Source organism: Molothrus ater, chromosome 8, assembly GCF_012460135.2.
Source record: "Molothrus ater isolate BHLD 08-10-18 breed brown headed cowbird chromosome 8, BPBGC_Mater_1.1, whole genome shotgun sequence".
Lineage (NCBI taxonomy): Eukaryota > Metazoa > Chordata > Aves > Passeriformes > Icteridae > Molothrus > Molothrus ater.
Window position 1 is genome coordinate 18,819,991 of NC_050485.2, and position 22,627 is coordinate 18,842,617.

Sequence of the window (22,627 nt, forward strand, 5' to 3'; positions counted from 1 at the left end):
AGCTGCTAAATGGGTGTTGATACAAATGAAGTCTGAGGATACCAGCTCCCTCCATGCTACCCTGCTGGGCAGTGGAGTGAGAGAAACACCTAGTGCACCCAGGAAGAGTGAGTGAAGGCCTTATGCTGCCCCAGGCTAAGGGTCTCCCCACATGGGGGACAAGGACCCTCAGGAAGGCTAATATAGGCCCACTCAGAGGATGGAGGCAGTGCAGTAGCCAAAGGAACATGGGGAGGAGATGGACGTTTTAAATTGTTAATGTATTAATCTGCCTTTTCCAAATAGATTTTATTCCTCCATGACCACCACCACTGGCACCCATACATTTACATTTATTTAAAACCCTGAGGCATGTTGCTTTCCAGAAAGGAAACATTGCTGTCAAGGGCACTCAGAGAAAGTCATGTACTTTCTGGGTGAGAGCTCAGTGAAGTTTAATAAGAATGCCAGAGTAAGAGCCCGGTATGCTGCACTGCCCATGTTGGCTAAGAGGACCCCCACTTTGGGAGGAGGCAGCAGCTTGCTGCCTTGAGCAGTGCTGGGTGCTGCTGAAGGATGGGTGGTCATAGCTCAGGGCTGCACTGTTTTCTGCATCTCTTCATGCCTAAGCTCATGGCTCTACCTGATTCTGAAAGACTCTTATGTCTTCCTTTCCTCTATTTGCTTTTGAAGTACTTTTCTACTTTTCACATTTGTAAAGGGACATCAGTGTTAAAAAAAGAACATGACAGCCAGGAAAAAAGCATCCAGACTGTTTGCACAACCTGAAAGAACCTGCACAACCTGTGCAGCCTGGGAATCCCTGAGATTTGCTCAATTGGTTAGAGCATCGTGCTAGTAACACTAAGATTGTGGGCTCAATCCACATCTGGGCCATTTACTTAAGAGTTGGACTCGGTGACCCTTGTGGATCCCTTCCAACTCTGAGTATTCTGTGAATCTTTGTTCTGTAAATACCAGGGCCTTTAAGCTGTTCTGGTGATTACTGGAGGCAGAGGGTGCTCCTGGAGCCTGCAGCAAAGCACCATTAGAAGGCATGGGGATCACCCAGGCAATGCCCAGCCATAGCAGGTACCCCTGCTGGGTTTTTCCTCAGCCTTCATGTGACCTTCCCTCTTGGCTGTCTCTGATTTCCACCCTCTTGGAAAGGAAGGCTCACCACTGAGTCACCAGATGTGGGAAAACAGGGAGCTCCATCAAACACCTGAGGTGGTGCAGGAGGACAAGAGGAAATGGGAACACCTGAAGTGTGACACTAACACAAAGCAAAGACACGAGTTGGGTTTGCACCGTTCAGCATTGCCTGCCAGGAAGCTCTCGTAACCCTTCTCCTGTGGGCCTTTCCATTTTTCACATGGAAAATGTGCACTATGCCCAAACCTTGTCAGGATTGCCTGCTGCAAGATCTCTGCCATTCACAGCCTTGTGAACATTCAAAAGACCAGTATCAGCATTTACTTACAGGAATCGTGAACCTATTTCATAAGCTCAGGCATTTGGCTGCTGTGGAAAAATATCAGTTTGAAATACAGACCAAGAATATGGAAGAAAAAGTGTCACTTTGTCCTTGGCACAAGTCATCTCTACTCCCAGGATAAGTCAGTACAACACATACTGGCCAGGCTCAGCTTTGTGGTGTCAGGCAGGTGAGAAGTGATCTCAGGGGGACAGGTTCAGCTGGTTGCTCCCTCCCTGCAGGGCTGTGTGTGAGTTGAGCATGATTCACCAGTCCCTTGCCCACAGCAGTTTCCCAGCCAGTGCTGCAAGGGGCAGGGGCTGCAGTGACTGTCCAGCACAAGGTGAGCTCACTGACCTGTGAATCCATGCTGCCCACTGGGACTGTGCTGTGCTCACAGGACCCTCCTGCTGGGACTGCCATGCTTCTGCCCACACCACCTTTTCCCTGAGTGGCAGCAGGTGGGGATCGATGGTGACCTCCAGCGAGATGTACCCTGTTCAAGCACAAGGGAGGCTGGGGTCCAGAACAGACACTGTTTTCTTGGCTTGTCCTTCAGACATACATAGGGCTGCCCCTCTCCTGAGCCAGTGTGTCCTGCAGGGACAAGCCAAGGACTCCCAGGCTGTCTACCAAATCCAAGGCAAAGAGGTCAGAGTACCTGTGCAGGTCATTCCATACGTTATGACACTTGTGAGACCCCAGTGCTGTTCAAAGAAATCAAAATTAATGTCTTTCTGGTAGCTACAAAACAAAAACACATTTCACTGGTGTTCCTAAAGAAAGAAAGTCAAATCTCTAGTCTGTGGGACCCCTCTGAATACATTTGACCTTGTCCCTGTGGTTGCACATCAGCACACACACTTCCCAAGCCATGCTACTTGGAAGCTGGATAGTGAGCAGCAGCCACGGCCTCAGCTGCAGGAGGCAGTGGGCCTGGGGTGCCCCTCATGACTTGCCACAAACGTGCTGCTCTCCTGCCAGGAGCAAACATCGTCATCCTCACAAATGGTTAACCTGCCGGGAGCCGCACAGCACTAATGACTTCACATTCATTTAATCAGCTTGGGCTTCCAGAGCGTCCACCTCAGGAGCAGGGCAGGCCGTGCACCCATGCTCCCCCAGCCGCACCCTGCCTCAGCAATCATTAATCACCCGCCGAGAGGCAGCGGGCGGCGGGCGGGAAAGGGCCGGGGCTCCACAGCCCCCTCGGGAGCGGCGGCAAGCAGCGCTGACCGCTTCCCCGGGGGGCAGCTCATTCTCCGGCCACCCTCCCCTGGGAGGCCCTGTGGAGGTGGCCAGCCCTGCACGCACTGCCCTTTCCTCCAGGAAGGTCACTCTGTCCAGGGAACGAGAGGCTCTGCCCGCTCCTGGGAGCTGCTGGGCTGCGCCTGAGGTGGGGGCTCTGAAGCCCAGGAGGTCCTGCCTGGCTGTACCGCAGCCTTCATCCTTCGCCATGCAGCACAAGGCACTTTGGAGTGCCCTGGAGTACACCTGCCGATTGCTGGGCATCTCCACCGCAGCAGGTAAGAGTAGATTCTCTCTGTCTTTGGCACTAAAAGGCACTGAGTGGGAGCTGGGACCTCCAGGCTGCCTCCCTGCCTTCAGCCAGCTGCAGCCACGGCCCCTTCCTATGGGGGGGGACAAGAAAACTTGCTCGCTTTTGCTTTGGGACCCCGGGTGGGACAGTGGTGGTTGCCTGGCTAGGTTCTTTCCAAATGCTGTGGGAGGCACAGTGAGACATCGGAAAGGAAGGGCCAACATACAGAGGGCAAGCTAAAGCTTGCCAAAAGAAAAAAAAATGAAGAAAACAAAACTGTATTCTTCTAAAACAGACATAGGCATAGGCAAGATGTGAATGAGACTGAAAAGCAAAATACTCATGGCTGTGCAAAACTGCCAGGCTACTCTGTGGGATGTGAAGATGAAGGAGGAACTTCTTGTAGTGTGCACAGTGAGATGTACCAGGCAGGATGGAGAGGTTTTGTCCCAGCCATCATGGCATAGTTACTATAAGAGCACTGCTCTGCCTCTCTAGCAGCCTGTTGGGGAGCAGCTCAGAGCAGTTCAGGTTATAGCTGCAGTACAAACACCATAAATTCACCCACCCTGGTACCTAGGGAGTAGTATCCTCCCCCCTGCTGCCAGGGGCTGCTTTGCACCAGGGTGTTCTGGCTTTGGTGACACACCCAAGTGCTTGCACAACCTGAATCATTTGGTTTCAGATGAAATGCAGGAGTTTTGAGCCAAGTGTCAGAACAGTGTCTCACTCAGGAGGGTGGAACACCATTGCACAGGGAGCATCTCCCGATGGGAATTGGGGAATCAGCTAAAGCAGAGGGCTCAGGGGTTGACTCTGGCACTGCTGCTGACTAGCTGTTATGGGACAAGACAGGCAGCGCTCTCTGCCTCAGTTTCCCCATCAGTACACCAGAGATCAAAGGGTCTGATTTGTCTAAAGGCTGGAGGGGTGAACCAGAGGTTCCTGGTGAGAGGTGACTTGACGTGATGACTGTGGTTCCTGTTTCAGAACCCCAGGGATTTCAGTCAGACACTGCAGAGTATGTCACAGCAGGCCCTCCTACCTTTATATTTCCTTTATGAGCTGCAGAAAATCATGAAGAGGCACTTTGCTCAAACCAGGGACAAAGTAGAAAGCACACAGATCAGCTGAAGTGTGCACAGGTTCCCAAGGACACAGCTAGGGTGACAGAGGCTCTGGAATGTGCTTTAAAGGACTGATACTGATAACAGGCAGAGAGATCTAAGTCTCTGAGTTTATACAAACTCCCAGCAGATAAGTGCATGTTGTGATGTTACTGCAACACTGGGAGATGGGACAAAGCTTTAATCAGAAAATGCAGATCACTTAATTTCTTCATCCTCATCCATTTGGGGCCCCATGAGCCTCACACTGGTCATATTCTCACTTAAAACTCCAAGGAAATTCATAGAGACCTCCCTGAGAGAAAATATGAGCTTGTTGCCATGAGAAAACTAATGCTAAACCAACAAAATTGAAAGTAGTTTACAATGTAGAAATGTGTTAGTGGAATATCGTCTTTCTCTCCTGCATGTTTTCTTTTCATCATTTTGCAGCATCTGCACATCTTTCTTTAATTTTTCTTTAAATGAGCATTGCAGTTATCTGTCTGCCAAGCATCAGAGCATAGAGAGCTGCACTACAACTCACTGTGCTTTTCCATAAGTCTGGTGCATTCCCAGTATCACCTGACTTTCCCAAAAGGCCCGTGAAGACTGAGATGTGCCTGTGTTTTATTCCTCTGTGTATTACAATGGAGTAAGAAATCAGCTTGATGCAGTGTTTAGTGCCTGATGAGGTGTGTGAGGCTTTTGAATGAAATGGAAACCATGCAGAAGAAATACCCATGGGTTTTGTTTGAAAAAAAAACCTATGAAATGGAGAGTGCATCAGCCTTGCTAATTGATTTTGAGAAGGCCTGCCCAGCTCTTTATGCTGCTAGTAAATACAAGTTACCCACATAATATAAACCTCCCCTTCCCCCAGGATCTTGGAGTGTAATGGCTCTCTGCAATGGTGAGGCTACAGGGCTTCCTTTGTATCAGAAAATGGCTAACTGGTCTCATGGCATGTTAGCAAAGAGTTGTCAAACAGCCCTGTGATTTGCTGCAGGGTTTGCAGCATCTCTAGGTCAGTGATTCTAGGCCTTGTGATTTTTGCATCTAGGAAAGATTTCCTACTTATTTCTTAATTCTCATGCTTTCAACCATTTAATTCCTAATCATGTGCCTTTAGCCACATGGTTTGGACAAGATCCAAATCAAGGCAGTGACTAGTCCAAACAAACACCTCGAAACAGTTTTTTTCTTGCAGATTCTTCATCCAAACAGCTTTGTGGATAAAGCAGAAGCTGTGCAAAAGGAGGAAATCTCCCCATCCAGAGCAGAGGCTTGAGCTAGCAGCCAAGCTGTAGAATTCTGCATTCATCCACAGACTGAATGAATGAATGAATGAATGGGAATGAATGAAGTCCACATATGTAGGGAAGATTATAAAGAATGGTCCTCAGTCACAAGATAGTAAAAGACAGTACTCTGCATGTAGGATTACGCAGCTCTTGCAGCTTCACAGCCCTCTGATGAGGCTGATTTCCCTGTGCTCTGCTCAGGGCTGGAAAGGCAGTGTAGAAGGGTGGCACATGGGCCCTATAAGTTCCCTTGGCTGACAGGGGCCAGCAGCTGCAGGAGACACAGGGAAAACACAGAGCAATTTCTTTCAGCCCAGGTGGGAAAGCTGACCCTTGACATTGACCTCCGCTGCAGTCTTGATGGACACTGAGCTGTGTCCTTGTGTGGGAGCCTGGTACCCTTCTCCAGATGGGCCAAACCACAGCTCAGAGAAGTGGATCCAACCTGCACCTCAAACCTTGGCCAGTGTGCATGCAACAGGAGCAGTGGTGAACTTCCTGAGCACCAGTTGATGAGTGGGGACTGCTCACTGCAGACAGAAGATTGCTCTGGCTATGAAAGCTGGGCTTCCTTCAGTTCCACACTGCTGACACTTGTGCCCTGTGAATTGGCACGTACCAACCAACTTGCTGCAGCTGGTGTGAGGCATTACATTTCTGCTCCATCTTAGAAATAATCGTGAAGGGAACTGAAGGATGTTGAAGAAAATTTTCCATCCCCTGAAGCTATTGGCCAATCCATCGAAGATTTTAGCCTTGCTAATACTCTTAATCCCCCTAAAACTGACTCCCTGGTGTTCTGTACTGGCTGAGGCACTGAGAGAACGTTCATTCCCTGGTTTTAATCTGCCTGCTCCCATTATATGTTTTTGTGTTTGGCTAGCAAAGGATCCTGATGCTATGGCTACAGCACTTCGTGAAGGCAGCTGGCACAGCTCCCCTGCTCTGCAGCCACATGTTGGGTGCAGCAGGGAGGGCAAGGGAGTGGGGCTGGCAGGCACTGGGGGGACCTGGGCAGAGGAGGATGGGCAGTGGGCAGTGGGCCTGTGGCAGCTGAGATGTGGCAGTATGGCAGAGAGAGGAACGGTCACAGGACACTGCTGCTCGCCTCCCCCAGCTGTCCAAGGCCAGCTGGTATTCCCAGAGCACCTTTCCCCAGCCCATACAGTGGCAAGGCTGCCATCACAGGGGTGCAGCTGGGATGGGTTTCAGGGCTGTATGTCAAGGGTAGCACTCAGCTCTGACTCTTCTGGGTGGGTGTGTCAGCATGAATCACTGGTGCTGGCAGTCCTAACATGCTGCCCTGCACAGAAGAAGCTGCCTTGCTAGCCCCTGGGGAAATGGGGACATTTATCCTGGGAGCTGGGAACTAACCCAAGGGAACTGGGAATGAACCCTGCAGTCAGCAACTTTCCTGCCTTCTCTTTCTAGTGCTGGTCGGTGTGGGCGTAGAAACTCTGCAGCAAGGACAGTTTAAAAGCCTGGCTTTCTATCTGCTGTGAGTATTTTTGCCCTTGAAATCAGAGCTGGCAGGGGTGACAAGGTCAACCCCACCACCATATGTAGCACCAGACTACACTGCAACAGCAGCAGGAGACAGTGTCCAAGGCTTTGGGTATTTCAGATCTCCATATTGAGTTTTCAGAAAAATAAGCTATTTCTGTTAGGAAAAGAAATGCTACTGCAGACTCAGGCAGGCCAGAGGCAGCACTGGCTGCAAGTTGATTCCCCAGGGGCAGAAGGGCTGTGAGTTTTCCACAAACCAGATAAGCAGAGGGTGTTCAGACCCCAGCATACAGACTGTGTTGAGAACTGGATAGTAAATTCTGACCCCCTGTGCCCTTTCTGCCCACCTGCAGAACATACTCAAACACAGCCCTGCTCCCCTGACAGCTCCACCTTTCAGTTTTTCAGGGGTTGCAGTTACTGTCTGTGAAGGCTTCTTCTTTATCACTTTGTTCCTGGAGATGTGCTTCACGTGAGTAGACCCTGCCCACTACTCTCCAGACACAGTGGGACCTCCCAAAGGCACCTTGCCCCTTACAGCAACACCAGATCTGGGGGAGCTGCAAGTGCCAGACCAAAGGTCCTGCCCCCAGTGCCAAGGCAAGTGCACTCAGACAGGGGGGAGGTAAATGGGTCCCTGTGCATAGCCATTTAAACCTGTGTTTTAACCCAGGCTTGTGCCCTAATTTCCTGAGCATCAGCACAACAAACCCTGGTCTTCAGCATCTGCTTAACACAATGTGTAGGCACAAGGTACCAGGGTAGGAGGAAGACCCAGATCCCCAGGGCGAGCTTCAGCTCCCTCCAGAGACAGCACAGAAGTTAAAGTTAAAACGTAAACAATCCTTATGTCCTTTTCAGAGGCTGAGCACTGCTGCTGTCTTCTAGCAGAAACTCAAAAGTCCTCACAGCTTAGAGGCAACTCCTTACTCCTATTAGCAGGCACTTGATTAGTGAGGCACTGAGATGCTGGCCTCTGGCAAATGCTCTTCTCCCTACAGGAGATGTTCAGGCTTTGCTTATCTTCCTGAAAAGCACACCCATCTTCTGGCAAACCAGACTGAGGATCTCCACGTTTAGATGGGTCATGGTTAGGACCAAATCTTCTCGGCATATGGTTGGTGCCCCATGCCACAAGGACCTCTCTTTCTCTCCCCAGTCACAAGCCTGAATTCCTGGCACAGGCCTTCTGGAAGCACGCTAGATGCCCTGGGAGCTTCCAGAAATTTCTGGGGTACACGCTGCTCTCAGTGGCTTGTTTCCTGCATCCCGTCCTCGTCTGGCATGTCACCATCCCTGGTGAGAAGCGTGGGTGGGGAATAGTGCAGATGGAAGAGGAGCATGGTCTGTCAAGGGGTGAGGGTGGGGATGTGCAGGGAGCTGGGCTGGTGGCACTGGGCTAGCCAGACCAAGCACTGCTTGGCAAGGCCTTCCCACTTGCCAGAGCCCTCAGCCAACATATTCTTGTCCCCAGGGTCCATGCTGGTGCTCACTGCCCTGGCCTACTTCCTGTTGAGCAAGAGGAGGAAGAGCCCAGGGCACAAAGACACGCATCCCCAGGCGGGTCAGTACGTGGACCCTTCAGCCACTGAGGCAGGCCCCAACCATCATTGGTGACACTGAGCAGACCTACACCTTCCACGGGGCCCAGAGGGAGCAGCACCGCTCGCTTCTGGGCCATATGAAGAGCATCCTGAAGGGCAGCAAGGACAGCAGCTCAGCCCCAGAAACTCCTGTCCAGCCAGCAGCCGTGCCAGTGCCTCGCAAGCAAGTGCACTTTCAGGAGAAGGTGGTGCAGATCATCCCCTCTGTCAGCGAGGATGTGGAGGATGTGGAGAGTGAGGCTGAGGAGACCACATCAGACACAACACCCATCCTCACCCCACCTGATGCCCCCATCATCATCGCCCCTCTCAGCTCTGCCGGCCTCTTTTGAGCCCTCAGCAGGACTGAGGACAGGACAGCCTGCTGCTACCCTGGAGCAGATACTCCAGCAGCCAACGGGCCCAAAGAGGTGGCCCTTTTTGCTTTCTGTACTTCCAGGGTGACAGCTGTGCCACCCCCTCTCCAAGGGGCTGCCTGCACTCCCTGGCCCCCTGCATTGTGGCAGCCAGGGGACAGGTGGAGCTCAGCTGGGGTAGTGCCAGCACAGAGAGGTTTCTGCTCCCATGGCCTGCTCCCTGTGCAGCACTGCACACCCCTCCGTGCTCCTCTTGACATCACAGCCACGGCCTGTGCCTCCCTGCTGGCAGACACAGGCAGCAGGGGGGAGACCTCTGTGCCCTGGAGCAGCCTCTGCTGGGGCACTTGTGTCCCTCTGGCCTCACTGCCCATGGCAGAGCTCAGGGCTGGGCTGAATTCAGCACAGGCCCTGCAGCCTGCAGGTTCCCTCTCAGTGCCTGCACCCGCTGCAGCAGGTTGAGACATGCAAAATGTATTTCTGAGGTGGGCTAAGACCAAGCAACACCCCTGGCATTAGCACCTGCTTAGTACTTCCCCAGGCATTCTGAGACCAGCAGGGAAATCATGTCTAGCCTTGGGGACACCTAAGCAGGAGCAGAGGCCTTCCAGGTGTCCCCTGCTTGGACAGCCCCCTTGAATTAGAAGATGATATGGCAGCCCAGGTCCTGAGGTTCAGCACCACACTGGCACAGCAGACTGCGTGTAACTCCATTGTGTGTAATTATGGCCCCCAGAGGGCAAAGGCAATAATAAAATTACCATACTGTCCCACCAGTTCTCTTCCATGCCAGGTCTTCCCTGAACCCCTTAACTTTGCCTTAATCCTGGCATAATTTCTGCCTTTTGAGGACCATTCAGTCATAATCAAGCATTTCCCTCCTATTCAGTTCCCACCTGAGGACATATGGGAAGAGCTCAGGTGGCTGGGTTCCCTTGGACATGGGACAAGAAGCCATACTGTCACTGCTGTTGGGATAAAAATCTATAAATGCTCTGAGCCCAGACACATAGCACTGGGGGGAAGTGATGGAAATTAGAGAAAGTTTCTGGGACCTGCTAGACTATTTATAAGGTAGAAGCCAGTTAACTGGCTGTTTTTCTTGTAAATACCTTATTTCTTGTATTTAAGACCTCAGCTCTCCAAGAGGCAATTACCATGTTCATTTAGGAAAGTAGGTCAATGTGTAATCAGAAGGCAATTGAGATAAGAAACCAGTGCTACTTTTTAATAAACTCTTTTTAAGTGACTTCTAATTTGTGATATGGATGAGGAAGAAGATGAAAGACACTGACTCACAATATTTGACTGCCTATGTTTAATACCAAAGCTGTTAACAAGAGCAGTTTATGAAGGGTTACACACACTTGTCAGTCCTACAAAGAGACATAGAAAAAACCTTATTGTTGCATCACCAACATTTAAAATAGTAGCTGGTAACAATCTGCTCTAAACATGATATATGGATTAGAGACCTCCTGTTTCTGGCGGCAGAAATTAACCTCCCACCCTGTCATGGTGCACTGGGGAAGAGTCACGTACACATGTGCCTTTAGGGTGGATTTGCACCGGTGAAAATATCTTCAGAAAATTATGCCAAGTTAACACTGCACAACTGATAGCAGCAAGCCAAGATCCAACCACAGCTTCACCCTCCACCTGGTGTATTCATCACATTAGGATAGAAGATAAAAAATAAAGCTCCTTTCCTCTAAACCTAGTGGCAAACATACCTGCACCAACCAGGGTCCCAACCCAGCCATGCTAACAGGATACTACTCTGCCCAAAAAGGCAGAGCTGGTTCGCCAGCTTCACCACACATCTGCTCTGCAATTAAAGCCACTTTCATCTGCAAAGTCAGCTTTCTGCTGATCATCCAAGGCTCTTCTTTGAACATTGCTTAGTTAATTGCACACAGGGAGATCAACTTCATTGAACAGGCACTGCTCCCAATATATGGAGCAATCTGCTGACTAGAGAAAGACTGTATTGCTGTAGACTCTTTTCTCCTTAGCAAAGCTTCTGGGCAGCCTGGGTGGGAACAGATGCTCTGCCACAGATTTCATCCTTCAGCCCTTACTCAATCAGCCAGCCCCATGATTTGTACCTGTGGGGCTGCACAAGGTGAAGCAATGTGCTGGCAGTACCTTTGACACTTGGAAGTTTGTAGGGAGCAAATTTCATTTTTCTGTGAAGTGCTTAAAATGTGTTTGCAGTTTTTAGAGTCTGCACAATTAGGTTTCCATTTTTAGGCTCATCTTTTAAAAGTGTGTTGTAGGTCTCCCTTCAGAACCAAGAATGGAGGAAGGTACAGGTGAGATGTTTTTTCAGGCTTCACGGAGCCAGCATTGGACCTGGTTGCTTTTCTTGCTTGCTCTCTTGTGTTGGCCTGGTTGTCCTCCAACCCCACAGCTAGTTGGCTCAGGAGATAAAGGCTGGGAAAAAAAAATCTTCTTGTCTTTTCTGTGGTATTAAATTGCCTGTTCAGTTAAGGTCCATGGCTGACTCACGCTGGAGTCTGCGAAGACTTTGCATTTGTGCTGGGGAAGTGTCTGCTCCCCCAGAGACAGATAAGCTGCACCTCAAACAGCACCTGAGCTGCTTCCCAGGTTCTCCCTGCCAAGCAGTCCATTTGTACATCCCCTCTCTGCTCCTCACCACCCATCCCACCCCTGGTGCCACCTTCCAGCTCCATCAGTGTACAGACCTGTTAGCCCAGAGGAACAATAATTAGGAAAAAGAAAGCAGGTGGCTATCTTCTTGGGTAATGAGCCAAATAAGTTCAGGGAGGGCCAGCCACAAATTAAGGGGATGGGGGATAAAAGAATCTCTTTCAGAGTCAGCAGGCTGTTAGAGCAGCTCAACTGCTTAGAGAAACAAAGCCTCAGGCTTTCTTTAAAACCCAGTGCAGAGGAAATGTTCGGCCTCAGGGGGTGTCAGATGACTTTGCAGAGGCCTCAGAGATTATTCACTCAAGTGTGCACTTCTCTGTTGGCCCCACTCCCTACATCTAGCTGTGAGAGCCATCCCAGGGGCTACTGAAAGCACCAGAGATGATGTAGAGGGCTGTGGGGGGTCTGTATGAGAAAAGCTCTCATATATGCATGGTAATTGCAGGGAAAGAAAAAGAGGGAGAACTTGATGCTATTAACTTTGCAGTGCACTATATCTGAATATGAGCTGCCTCAACTGTAAGTCCACACACCACTACATGAACTCTGCTGTGTAATTTTTGCCTGCGTTGCAAAAATTCATTACTTGGCTGGTCCATTGAGATTAATCCATTGAGTTAGAGTGCATAAAGCTATAAACTCCTATGGATTCGCATACTGAAAGGAAATGAGATGAATCATCCAAAAGAAATACATGTGTAAGGTAAAACTCTGTGAGGTAATCCTGGCAGAAATTGTTTCCTTCAAAATTTCCACCAAAGATTCCCCTGCATCAGGAAAAGTTTGCCTGCTTTACAGGTGAAGTGGAAAGACTCTACAATGCTACTTGACAGCACCCATCAAAACACAATGAACTGGTATGTTGCAAGCAGTTACTCCATTTTAAGTTTTATAAGCAGAAATACCAGATTTCAGTGCAAGCTTCACTTACAATTCCTCTCTTCTTCCGATGCACGAGCAGTTGTTGCAGGGCCCTGGAGACAGGCACACTCCCTGCCCCACCACGGTGCTCCCACCTCACACCAGGGGCTCGGATGGTCACCCTCCTTATTCCCCAAATCCCCACTGGGACTCTGGTCCCTCGTTTGTCTGAGCACTACTCCATATTTGAAAGATGGAAATTAATGTTTTACCCAAACAAGAGCAGTGTCAGGAAAATAAAGCACACTTGGAGAGAAAAGTGTTCGTTTCTGCAGTGTCAGTCATTAAAATCAAAAATGCCCTGCTTGAGCCTGTAACTGCAGCACTCACATCAGCAAACATCAGTATCAGCATCAGTGGCGTTGGTGGCTTCTAATTCAGTATTGAGTCATATCCACATGCAGGAGAGGACCTGTCTCCACTAACACACCTGCAGCCCTACCACTTTCAGCCATGCACCTTCTCCTGTCCCAGCCAGGAGATTCTCCTGTGTGCTGCGACCGAAATGCAGTTTCTGTTCTGGCTGGCCTCCTGCATTTTGTGCTGTGAGGGAAGTTACAGAAACTGAAACTAGATCCCAAACCTGCCTGGGATTGCTCGGAGCTGGGATTGCTCGGAGCTGTCAGCTCCCTTGTCTGCTTGGCATGATGCAAAAGCAGGAATATGAATTCCAGCCACCATCAGCTGACATACCACTAATGAAATGACTGCATAGGTTATATCCTAATGAATGTTTGAGGGACCTCTTGGATTATAATTCTAGGCAATTATTTACTCAGCATGTGACTTTATTGAATCTTGTTTTGAAGCTCTAGGCAAACACCAGGAACAAACACAGGTCTTTGGATCACAGACTAAAGAGGGAATCCATATGTCTGATAGGAAAAAAGAAGTAAATAAAAAGGAAAGAAAACAAAAAAAGGAAGAGTAATATTTATTGGGAGCTCCTCCTCAGCACATCCTGGACTTCCTACAGCTCAGGAGGAAGGTGAACAGCATCTTAGCACTAATCCCTATCCCACTCTCATCTCTTCTTTCTGCCCAGCCACCTCTTCATCCCAAACGTTTCCCCTCCAGAGCACTATTTAAAAGGAAATACTGTCTTGATCAAGTCATGCTAAACAAAGTTGCATGCACTGTGACATGATTGCACAGTTCCTTCCTGTCCCTCCCTCTCCAAAGCCCCTCTGTAAGAGTGGCTGTGTTTGGTACTCGCCAGGTGCCCAACTTTGCTCGTCAGCCCCCAGCCCCCTGCTGGCTCCACACTCCCTGGAGATACCCGCTTGCAGCTGCAGTTTTGGATGAGGCTTTCAACACTGCAGAGGGAGCTCACATCTTCCAAATTGTGCCTAGAAGGAAAGAAGGAAGCAGACACAGGGAATGTGCCCAGAAAAGAGAGACTATACAGCACCCCTAGCTAACTCCTTATGTTTTTCCAGGTTTTTTTTGGCAAACCTCACCTTCCAACTCTTCCAACTGCCTGCTGATGCAGTATGTAAAAAAAACCAAAAAACCAACACATAAAAATCATTTGTGCAATAAAAAAAGCAATTTGGGGTTTTTTTTCAGTTATGTTTTTGCTAGACTGCATTACTTCCTTCAATAGCATGAGAAGGCAGAAGAACACAAAAAGGTTTTATTGTGCACAAAATTGAGAGGAAGAAGCTTTTCTACACTGTCTTCTCTCTAAGACACATTCAAGTAAAATTCTCTGGGGGAGTTTGGTATAATGGTAGGACTTTTGAATTTGATATAGTAGCACTCCATTTCTCCCTTTCAAGGTGGGGAGACTTGCTCTGGGTTCTTTAGAACTTCTTTACTTTTGTGCCTGTTGAGGAAACAGTCCCCAGCCCTTTCCTGTGTATATAACTTTGCAGCAGCGTGGCAAGGAAGCTTGATCTGAACAGTTCTTGAGAGATTGGACTTAAGAAGGAAATTCCACCCTTTAGCCAGCACCTTTCCCTCAAAAACCCAGGCCCAGGCAGGAAAGTTAACTTCATCTTATTATTTTCTAATTAATTATTATTCCATCTCAGCATCTGTTTCTCATGCAAGCATCTGCAAGCTCAGAAGAAATCATCAGCTGCAGAAATGGCAATTCAGTGTCTTCTCCAGCAGAGACATGTTATGTGTTTTCACATTGGGACTACATGCTGTGACAATGTAAAAAATATCACAATCTTACTCAACATATCTCATGGAAGTGCCCTGAGAAGGAAATTGCAAACAAATTCTTGCTGACTGGTTTGGAAATGGAAAAGGCTCTGCTTTTATCATTACTTTTCCTGGCTCTTATCCAGTACTAAAATACTGCATTTCTGCTATAATCATTTTATCAAGCTTATTGTTTCATGTTTTCTTCACTTCCAACCAGTAATCACAGACACAAACATTTCCTTATTCAAGCTGATTCCTTCTAAATCAAAATTCTTTTTGTTTTCCACTTACATAGCACTTTCAATCGTGGAAAAACTGGCACAAAATGGCAAAATATTTTTGCTTTATGTCCCAAAGCTACAATTAAGAATGCCCCAAACCAGTTAATTTCAGTGCTACTCGTCCTGAAACCATGCTACAGGTATGAATTGCTCCATCGATACTGTGTATCTAGACAGGGCACCATGACAGCTCATGTGAGACCAGCTACCAGACAAGGTAAAGTAAAAAATACCACATGGTATTACATTGCCATGGAAATGCTATTGCAGCCACTCTGCTGGTTCTGCCCCAAAACAATGTCCTGTGTACCACTCTGGACAGACTCTCTTCTTTCTTGTCACTTGCTTATAGCTGTGAAAACTCTTGTGTCATCTTTGAAATGCTCATGCAGCCACTCTGCACTGCACAGAACTGCCATGCACAAGCTGAGCTTTGTTACTCAATACTTTTATGGAAAAAGAAATTATTCAAAAAACTGCCCTACAACCAACTAAGTCTAAATAAAATTCAAAACAAAGTGTAAGAAAAATCAAGTTGAGCAATGTCTCAAACCTTTTTTGTAAGACTGTAACCCACATGTTGCTGGCATCCAGATCAGCCATTCAGATGGGCTTTTTTTTTATTAAAAAGATTCTACATCTCAGGCAAGCATAGTCAAAATTACAAGTTGAATGGAATTCCGTCAAAGCTAATCTAAGTAGAAAATCAGCAAGAATTGTTAATCAAGTTTTACAGAGCTTTCACTTAACAATAATTAGAAACTACAAGTTAAATAATATTTCTGAAAACATTAATCTGTTTTACAATTATTTTCATGCTGGAGTTACTAAGATGAAAGGTAAATTTATTAATAGCATTTTGCTCTCTTTTCTATCCTTTTAAAGAAAAAGTTTGACATCTAGGAAAAGCTTTCTTGTGAAGCTGAGTAGGTGTGTACATGGCTCAATACCTGTGCAGAACAACTGCTAAGAAGAACAGAAGCCAAGGGGAATTTCTGTTTTACTATACTGTGGTTTATATTCCGTTTGATCTCTTTAATCATGTTTTAGATCTGAGTTCACAAGTCTATAAACTTACTCTGCCCTGGATGAATCACTCATAAATGGATGCATATGAAAAGCATGAGAGGGCAAATGAAGATCTCTTTTTTTTTCTTTCTTCCTGAGCAGAAGTATGACAACATATAGTTGAATTTGGAACTGAAATTGCTACATATATTAGGAGTGTCTCTTTCCCCCTCAAAGACAGGAAGGCAGACTCAAAAACCACAAATATGTAGCAAACATAAGCAAACAGATACATGAGGATTAGTTGCCTTGTATAACTCTTCCACCAGCTTCTTAATTCTGAGATGGCTTGAGCACTGTGCAAGGCTCTGCTGTTGTAGCATCGCTGTGTGGTTTTGTGGCAGGAGCAGCAGGACAGGATGCATCACCTCCCCCTGCACAGGGAGGTCACTGCATGGGACAGTGAGCCATGGCACACCAGGGTGTGTGTGGGAATGGCTCGTCCTCGTAGCACCGCCACCTGCAGCTAACCAGCTTTGCCTCAGCTCATGCAGGAGATACCACACCTTTCCATGCTATGGTTGTGTTTAGCAAACCAGATTCGTCTCAGATGAACAGCCCTATCTATAACTAATAAACAAGACAATGTGCATTTCATAATAAGAGCCTGCTATTTCATTCTGTGTCACTTTGGTAAATCCACATTGCTTTGATGGGAATATCAGGGTGATTGTCTCCAATTAGGTGCAGTGGCACCATTTCTGACTGTGATTTCTCAGGCAGAAATAGTGTGCACACTGGGTAGCTGATGCATGGTGCATTTGATGTTTCAAAGGCAGGAAATCCTCTGGAGTTCACATGCTAACAGAGCTAACCTCTGCAGCATGGTTATACACACTCTCTGTGTTGGACAGATCTCTGCAAGCCAATGTCTGTTGCACATTAGAAAATATACCATGGCTAGAAAAGTCATAATGGTGTAAAGTAGCCTCACCACTAGACTGAATACCAAAACCAAATATATCAGTAATAGGAAAAACAAACAAACAGACAAACCAAAACTCTCTAACCTGCACAACATCAAAGGACTGGATAAAAACTGGGAGATTATCTATCAAGTATTCTGAAGCCCAAGGATAATATCAAACTGGATACAATCCTGCTAATAATTCCCAGGCTTGTCACAGCTATGAAAAGCCACAATTGAAATTATAATGATGTTATAAAGTAATGAATTTAGTAAGATTTTATTGAAAGGTTTGTTGGCATTTCCATAAAGATTGCTACTGCTGGGGTCATGTGGGGATATCAGACGCTGAGTTCCTATTCAAAGAGATGGCTCTGTGACAGAGAAAAATCCTGAAAACTGGGAGCACCTGCTGATCCTGGAGACTTTGTTTGTAGCTTTGAATGCACAGAACTGACTAGTCTGCATCACCTGGGAAAGGGAAAATGCTTAGAATTCCTCTCATAAATGACCACTTCTTTCATCCTTTTTCCCCCTATAATGTTCATCTACATACAGTGTAAATTTTGCAGACCACAGATGTTCAGGATTTTAAACAACTTGTGCCCATCAGTCATCACAAATAGAAAATTTCTTCTACACCTGAAAATACAGCTGTTGCTTTGCATAAACCAAGTGAGGTCTATCTGAAAATCCAGTCTTCATTATTTACTTATAGTTTTGTAAATAAAACAATCTTTAGCAGATTAAGATTAAACATAGTCCAGACATGATTGACCAAGAAACTGGTTCAGCCAAAATGACTACATACAAAGCCTGAGTCAAATCCCAGAGGCAGGCAAGGTTCCCAAAGGCATCTGAAATGGCACTAAAGCCCATTGGTTGCTTCTTGCTGATGGATCCAAGATTTGATTACTGGTGTGTTGAGTAACCCTTTATTTTGCTACTCCCCACTCTTTGTCCAGTGTCCCACAGTTCCCCGGTGACCAAGGTTTAAAGAAAAAGGAAAAAAGCAGAGAGATTAGAGCCTGAAATTCTGTGATTCTGCAAAAAAAAACATTTTCCCCAAAATTCCCTGTGAAATGAATTGCCATGTGAGGGAAGAAGTAGCCATTGTGAGCAGAGGATTGCGTGAGCATACCCTGTGTGCATATACACCCTGTATTTACAGTTTTACCCACTGCTAGCTGACGGCTGGTGTACCACGTAGAGAAGTCAGTTTGCCCTAAGCAATTATCTAGCCCTGGCTGTGATTTCATTTTCTAATAAATAAAGTCTGAGGCTGTAATTCTCTGCAGTCCCAAGTGAAAATTATAGAGCAGTGGTCACAGAAGCCATCTCAGAGATGACCTGCCCCTCATGCTGCTACCCCTCCCTGGCGCCAGTGGCAGCATCGTGCGTGGGGAAGGCATCATGTGGAAAATCTGCTGATTTTAGCAGTCCTGCAGTGGGGAAGGCAAGGCTGTCTCCTTCCACAGATCATCCCAAAGGCCCTCCTCAATGTTCCTTGCTAGAACTTGGTATGGAGATGTGGTTCGCTTCTGCACAATCTGGGACAAACTCCAGGGTGCTGAACGTGCCAGGTGAGAATTGATAGTACACAAAATGGTAATGATTCTTTCCACATACATGCCAAGATCCTTGGAGACTGGGAACGCCCATCCATTTTTGGGTGAATCCCATTTTCTCTGAACTGGTCTAATTTCAGTTCCTCCCTTGTTAAAAGTGAGCCATGCACAGCCATGCAGAAAACAGTGGCACTAACTTTAGGGTGCCTCCTAATCCAATGCCTTCTGTGGAATCAAATGCCTTCTTATGAAACTAAAAAGACATGTATCCAATATATGCATCACATACAAATTTGGCACTGCACGTTGCCCATAAGTTTAAGGGTGAGTCTGATTGCAGCAGTTCCAAAATATCAGAATAACTCATTTATTAAAAGTACTTGTGCATGTCTTCATTATTTGAAAATTATATTAGTCTAAAAAATAATTCTGTTTTGCAATGGCACAATCCATTTTCAAAACATGAAGATGAGCAATCTAGCAGAAGTATAGAAACATACAGTGATTTTATTCAAAGGCTTAAGGGAGGATGGTTCAGCTGCCTTCCTAAGGGAACAATGTTCAGCAGATTATGCTGCCTCTGTGTTTGTCTGCGTGTTCCCTGGTTTTCAGCATAGTCCTCCACAAAATAATTAAGGCTTTGTTGTTTGATAACAAAAAGTTGACATACCAGAAGAGAAAGATTGCAAGTGTTCTGACCAGTAAAGAATGCAGCATGATTAGGAAATTAGAAGAGGAAGAAGAGCAAGAGGTACCCTAAATATTTGACTGGCCCCTGCAATCAACTGTAGGGTGCAAACTGACAGGAAACCAGGGTGGCCTCATCTAGTGCTAAGGGAATAATTTATTAAAGAATAATTTATAATATAATAATTTATTAAAGAAGAATTCTGACAGGATCAAATTAAATTTTTTACAGCATTGCTAACTGTAAGAATTTACCTGCCTGTTAAAATTTTGCTTAAATATTTCTTCCAGATATTTTCTTTTTCTCAAGGCAAAAAATGGTGACATTTTTATCTCCAGTAATCCATTCTCTAAAGTCTCTTTCAGTACAATTTATAATTAGGACATTATTTATAATTTATATGAAAAAAAGCCTGACATCCCTTCGGGCACAAAGGGAAGGATTTCAGACACAATTTTCATATACTTATTAGAATATTTATCCAGATGAACAAGATTGCAGCTTGGAAGCTGTTCAGACAAGTAGCAGGGACAGTTCATGCACAAAATCCTCCTAATTGGAGGTGCCAGCTGAAGCACAGGAAGGAAGCAAAAGCCCTGGAGATCAGAACTACTTGAGAAGATCGAATAACAGTGATGAGGGGCCCAATGTCCCAGTTGTTAGACACGGACACCAGACACTTATTTCAAGACGTCAGGATGTCCTGAGCAAGACTGTGGATACAACCAGTGCTGACTGATTCGGCTGGGCACGGCTGCAGCAGGGAGATGTCAGCCCAGCCCTGCCAGCTGAGGGACAGGGCACAGTGCAAGGGGTACAGAGCCGAAAATTGAGCACTGCCAGAGCCAGCTCTCAGCTGGTACCCCTGTGTGCTGCTCTGTAGCGCTGCTGCCTGCTCAATCAGCCTGAGGATCACAGCACCACAACTTTTTGGACAGGTGAAGACCTGAGTAGTTGTCCTGCTGGTTTTCAAAAGGAAAATACAAATTACCAGCTTTCCAGACCTGTTCTCCTCTAATATTGGAGTCTCTCCTCTGCAGATTGACAGTCCCACTAGCAAAGAGGGGCAGAGTGTCCTCTTACACAGACCTTGGGAATGGACTGCTTTTCAGATGGCCGCTGCTATCTGCTCCAGGGGAGTGAAATAGCCATGAGACCCCTCTGCAATGGGATCTTCCTGCCTCAAGACCCTTCACAAAATGCTTCCAAAGCAAAGAGGTCATCCTGATCATCAAAAAGACATGGATTTATTTTGGGATGGTAAGAATTATGCTCTTGTCTGATATTGTTTGTCTTAATGAAAGAATACTTCCTTGTTTGATGAAAACTTTTGGTGTCTAATGCAACATTCAGTGGAGCAGAGCTTGAAAGAGGTCCATAAGTTTCATTTGTTCCTCTGTGCAATGTTGTGGAACTGTGTGTTGGCACTAACATTTCAGAAGTTAACTTCCTTCACGTAGCAAGAGTATGAAACATTTTGTTGACATAAGTAAAATAGAACATGTAGGTTCTTCATTTGGTTTGGAAAGTATCACTTTGGGACCAGCAGGCAAATTTTGTCCTTATAAGGGAAAGCTTCCATTGAAAACACAGACTATATCTGATGAGCAGCTTTGCTATTTAAAGTGCATTTCTATAGCTAAGGTTAATATACTTTGATCATGTTCCTTTTCTCTTACAAAAGATCATAATATTCTGTGTCCTAAGTACAAAGTAATCATCTTAATTTTATAATTACTGTATATTTCATTTTTCACTGTTTACAGTAGATTATTTCATGTGGGAAAATTAATGCCGATGCTCAGAACAAACCATTAGTTTGTATTAGTAACTATGTCTTTACTTTTTAAAGATAAATGATCTGTGAGTCAGCAAAGCCTTTGCTGTTTCAAAAGAAATTCCTAATATGTCTAAAGGTGCAAGTGATAAAATAAGTGCTTTATAATTTGGAAAGACACAGGTCTGTGACTGTCTTACCTGCCGCCATAGCAGAAGTTGCCAGCAGTGTGCCCCGGTGGCCAAGAAGGTGGCCTGGTGGCCTGTATCAGGAACAGTGTGGCCAGCAGGAGCAGGGAGGTCACCCTTCCCCTGCACTTGGCACTGCTGAGGCCACACCTTGAGTGCTGTGTCCAGCTCTGGCCCCTCAGTTTGGGAAGGACATTGAGATGCTGGAGTGCATCCAGAGAAAGGAATGAGGCTGGAGAGGGGCTGGGAACACAAACCCTGAGAGGAACCACTGAGGGAGCTGGGGGTGTTTAGCCTGGAGAAAACGAGGCTCGGGGGTGACCTGAATGTTCTCTAGAACTCCCTGAAAGGTGGTTGTAGTCAGCTGGGGGTTGGTCTCTTTCTCCAGGCAAACATTGACAGAACAAGAGGACACAGTCTCAAGCTGTGCCAAGGGAAATATAGGTTGAATGTTAGGAAAAAGTTTTTAACTGAAAGTGTGATAAAGTTCTGGAATGGCCTGCCTGGGGAGGTGGTGGAGCCACCATCCCTGGATGTGTTTAAGAAATGACTGGATGTGGCACTGGGTGCCATGGTTTAGTTGAAGTGTTAGGGTATGGATGGGACTCGATGACCTTGAAGGTCTCTTCCAACCTAGTGATTATGTGTGATTCTGTGTGAAGTTAGGGGGAAGTTGGTTTTAATGCATGAAAACAATGAACAAACCATGATGGAGATGGTTAGTAATGGAATTCATATTTGGTGAGAATTTTCCACCAGAAAGAAGGCAAAGAGAAAGGTGTTCATGGGAAGAGAGACAGCCCACTCTGGGATGCTGCTAACTCAGCCCCCACTCAACCCAGTTACAGGTATGCAAAAATCCCAGTTTGAATGGAGGACAGAGGTTTAGTGGTGCTGTCTCTAACCTCCCTAGCACCTTCCTTCTTTCCCAGAGCAGACCCCTTACTTTAATTCTTAGGATTAAGAAAAACCAAAGCCCCTCTGCCCACAGTCCCTTTCACCTCTATAAATAGCTGGGTAGGTCCTGCTGATAGCAGCACGAAGGTGACCAGAGACTTCTTCAGTCTGGGCTTATCATGCTCACCAGGAGACTGCTGCACACTGAGAGCAAGGCCTGCACTCCTGCTGCACTCCTGAGCTCCTACTGGTCCCAGTTTTTCTGCCAGAGGATCTCAATTCGCACTCCCAAGACTTTCATTTAGCAACAAGTACAAGAGAAATAAAGCATATGTAATTTTCAGCTTTCCACATCTGTCGGCAGATGTGTAAATTCCTTTCTTCTCTAATTATAGTTGATAGCATTGATGTCTGGTGACTGTGGGAGTGAAAAGATACTGCTCTATACATTGCTACAAAATTAGCAGAAGGATTAAAACAAAATTATTGTGCAGATTGTGAGGCAAAATAATTTTAACAATACAAAGCTCATAAATTGCAACACAGACTTCATCCGCCCTCAGAGGTGAAGAAGTCCTGGCTTGCAGACATTTCACAAACTTCATCATCAGCCAGAAAGCATTGTGGAAA

General features: G+C 46.4%; 1 protein-coding gene across 1 annotated transcript; it reads left to right on the forward strand.

The window, feature by feature from the left end:
* Positions 1–2,711: 2,711 nt before the first annotated feature.
* TMEM72 (transmembrane protein 72) lies at positions 2,712–10,049 on the forward strand. The gene is given in 6 exon segments (XM_036385870.1): positions 2,712–2,982; positions 6,838–6,904; positions 7,313–7,384; positions 8,072–8,211; positions 8,387–8,508; positions 8,510–10,049. Coding segments are annotated over 6 exon segments (810 nt in total). The 5' UTR covers positions 2,712–2,912; the 3' UTR covers positions 8,849–10,049.
* Positions 10,050–22,627: the final 12,578 nt, after the last annotated feature.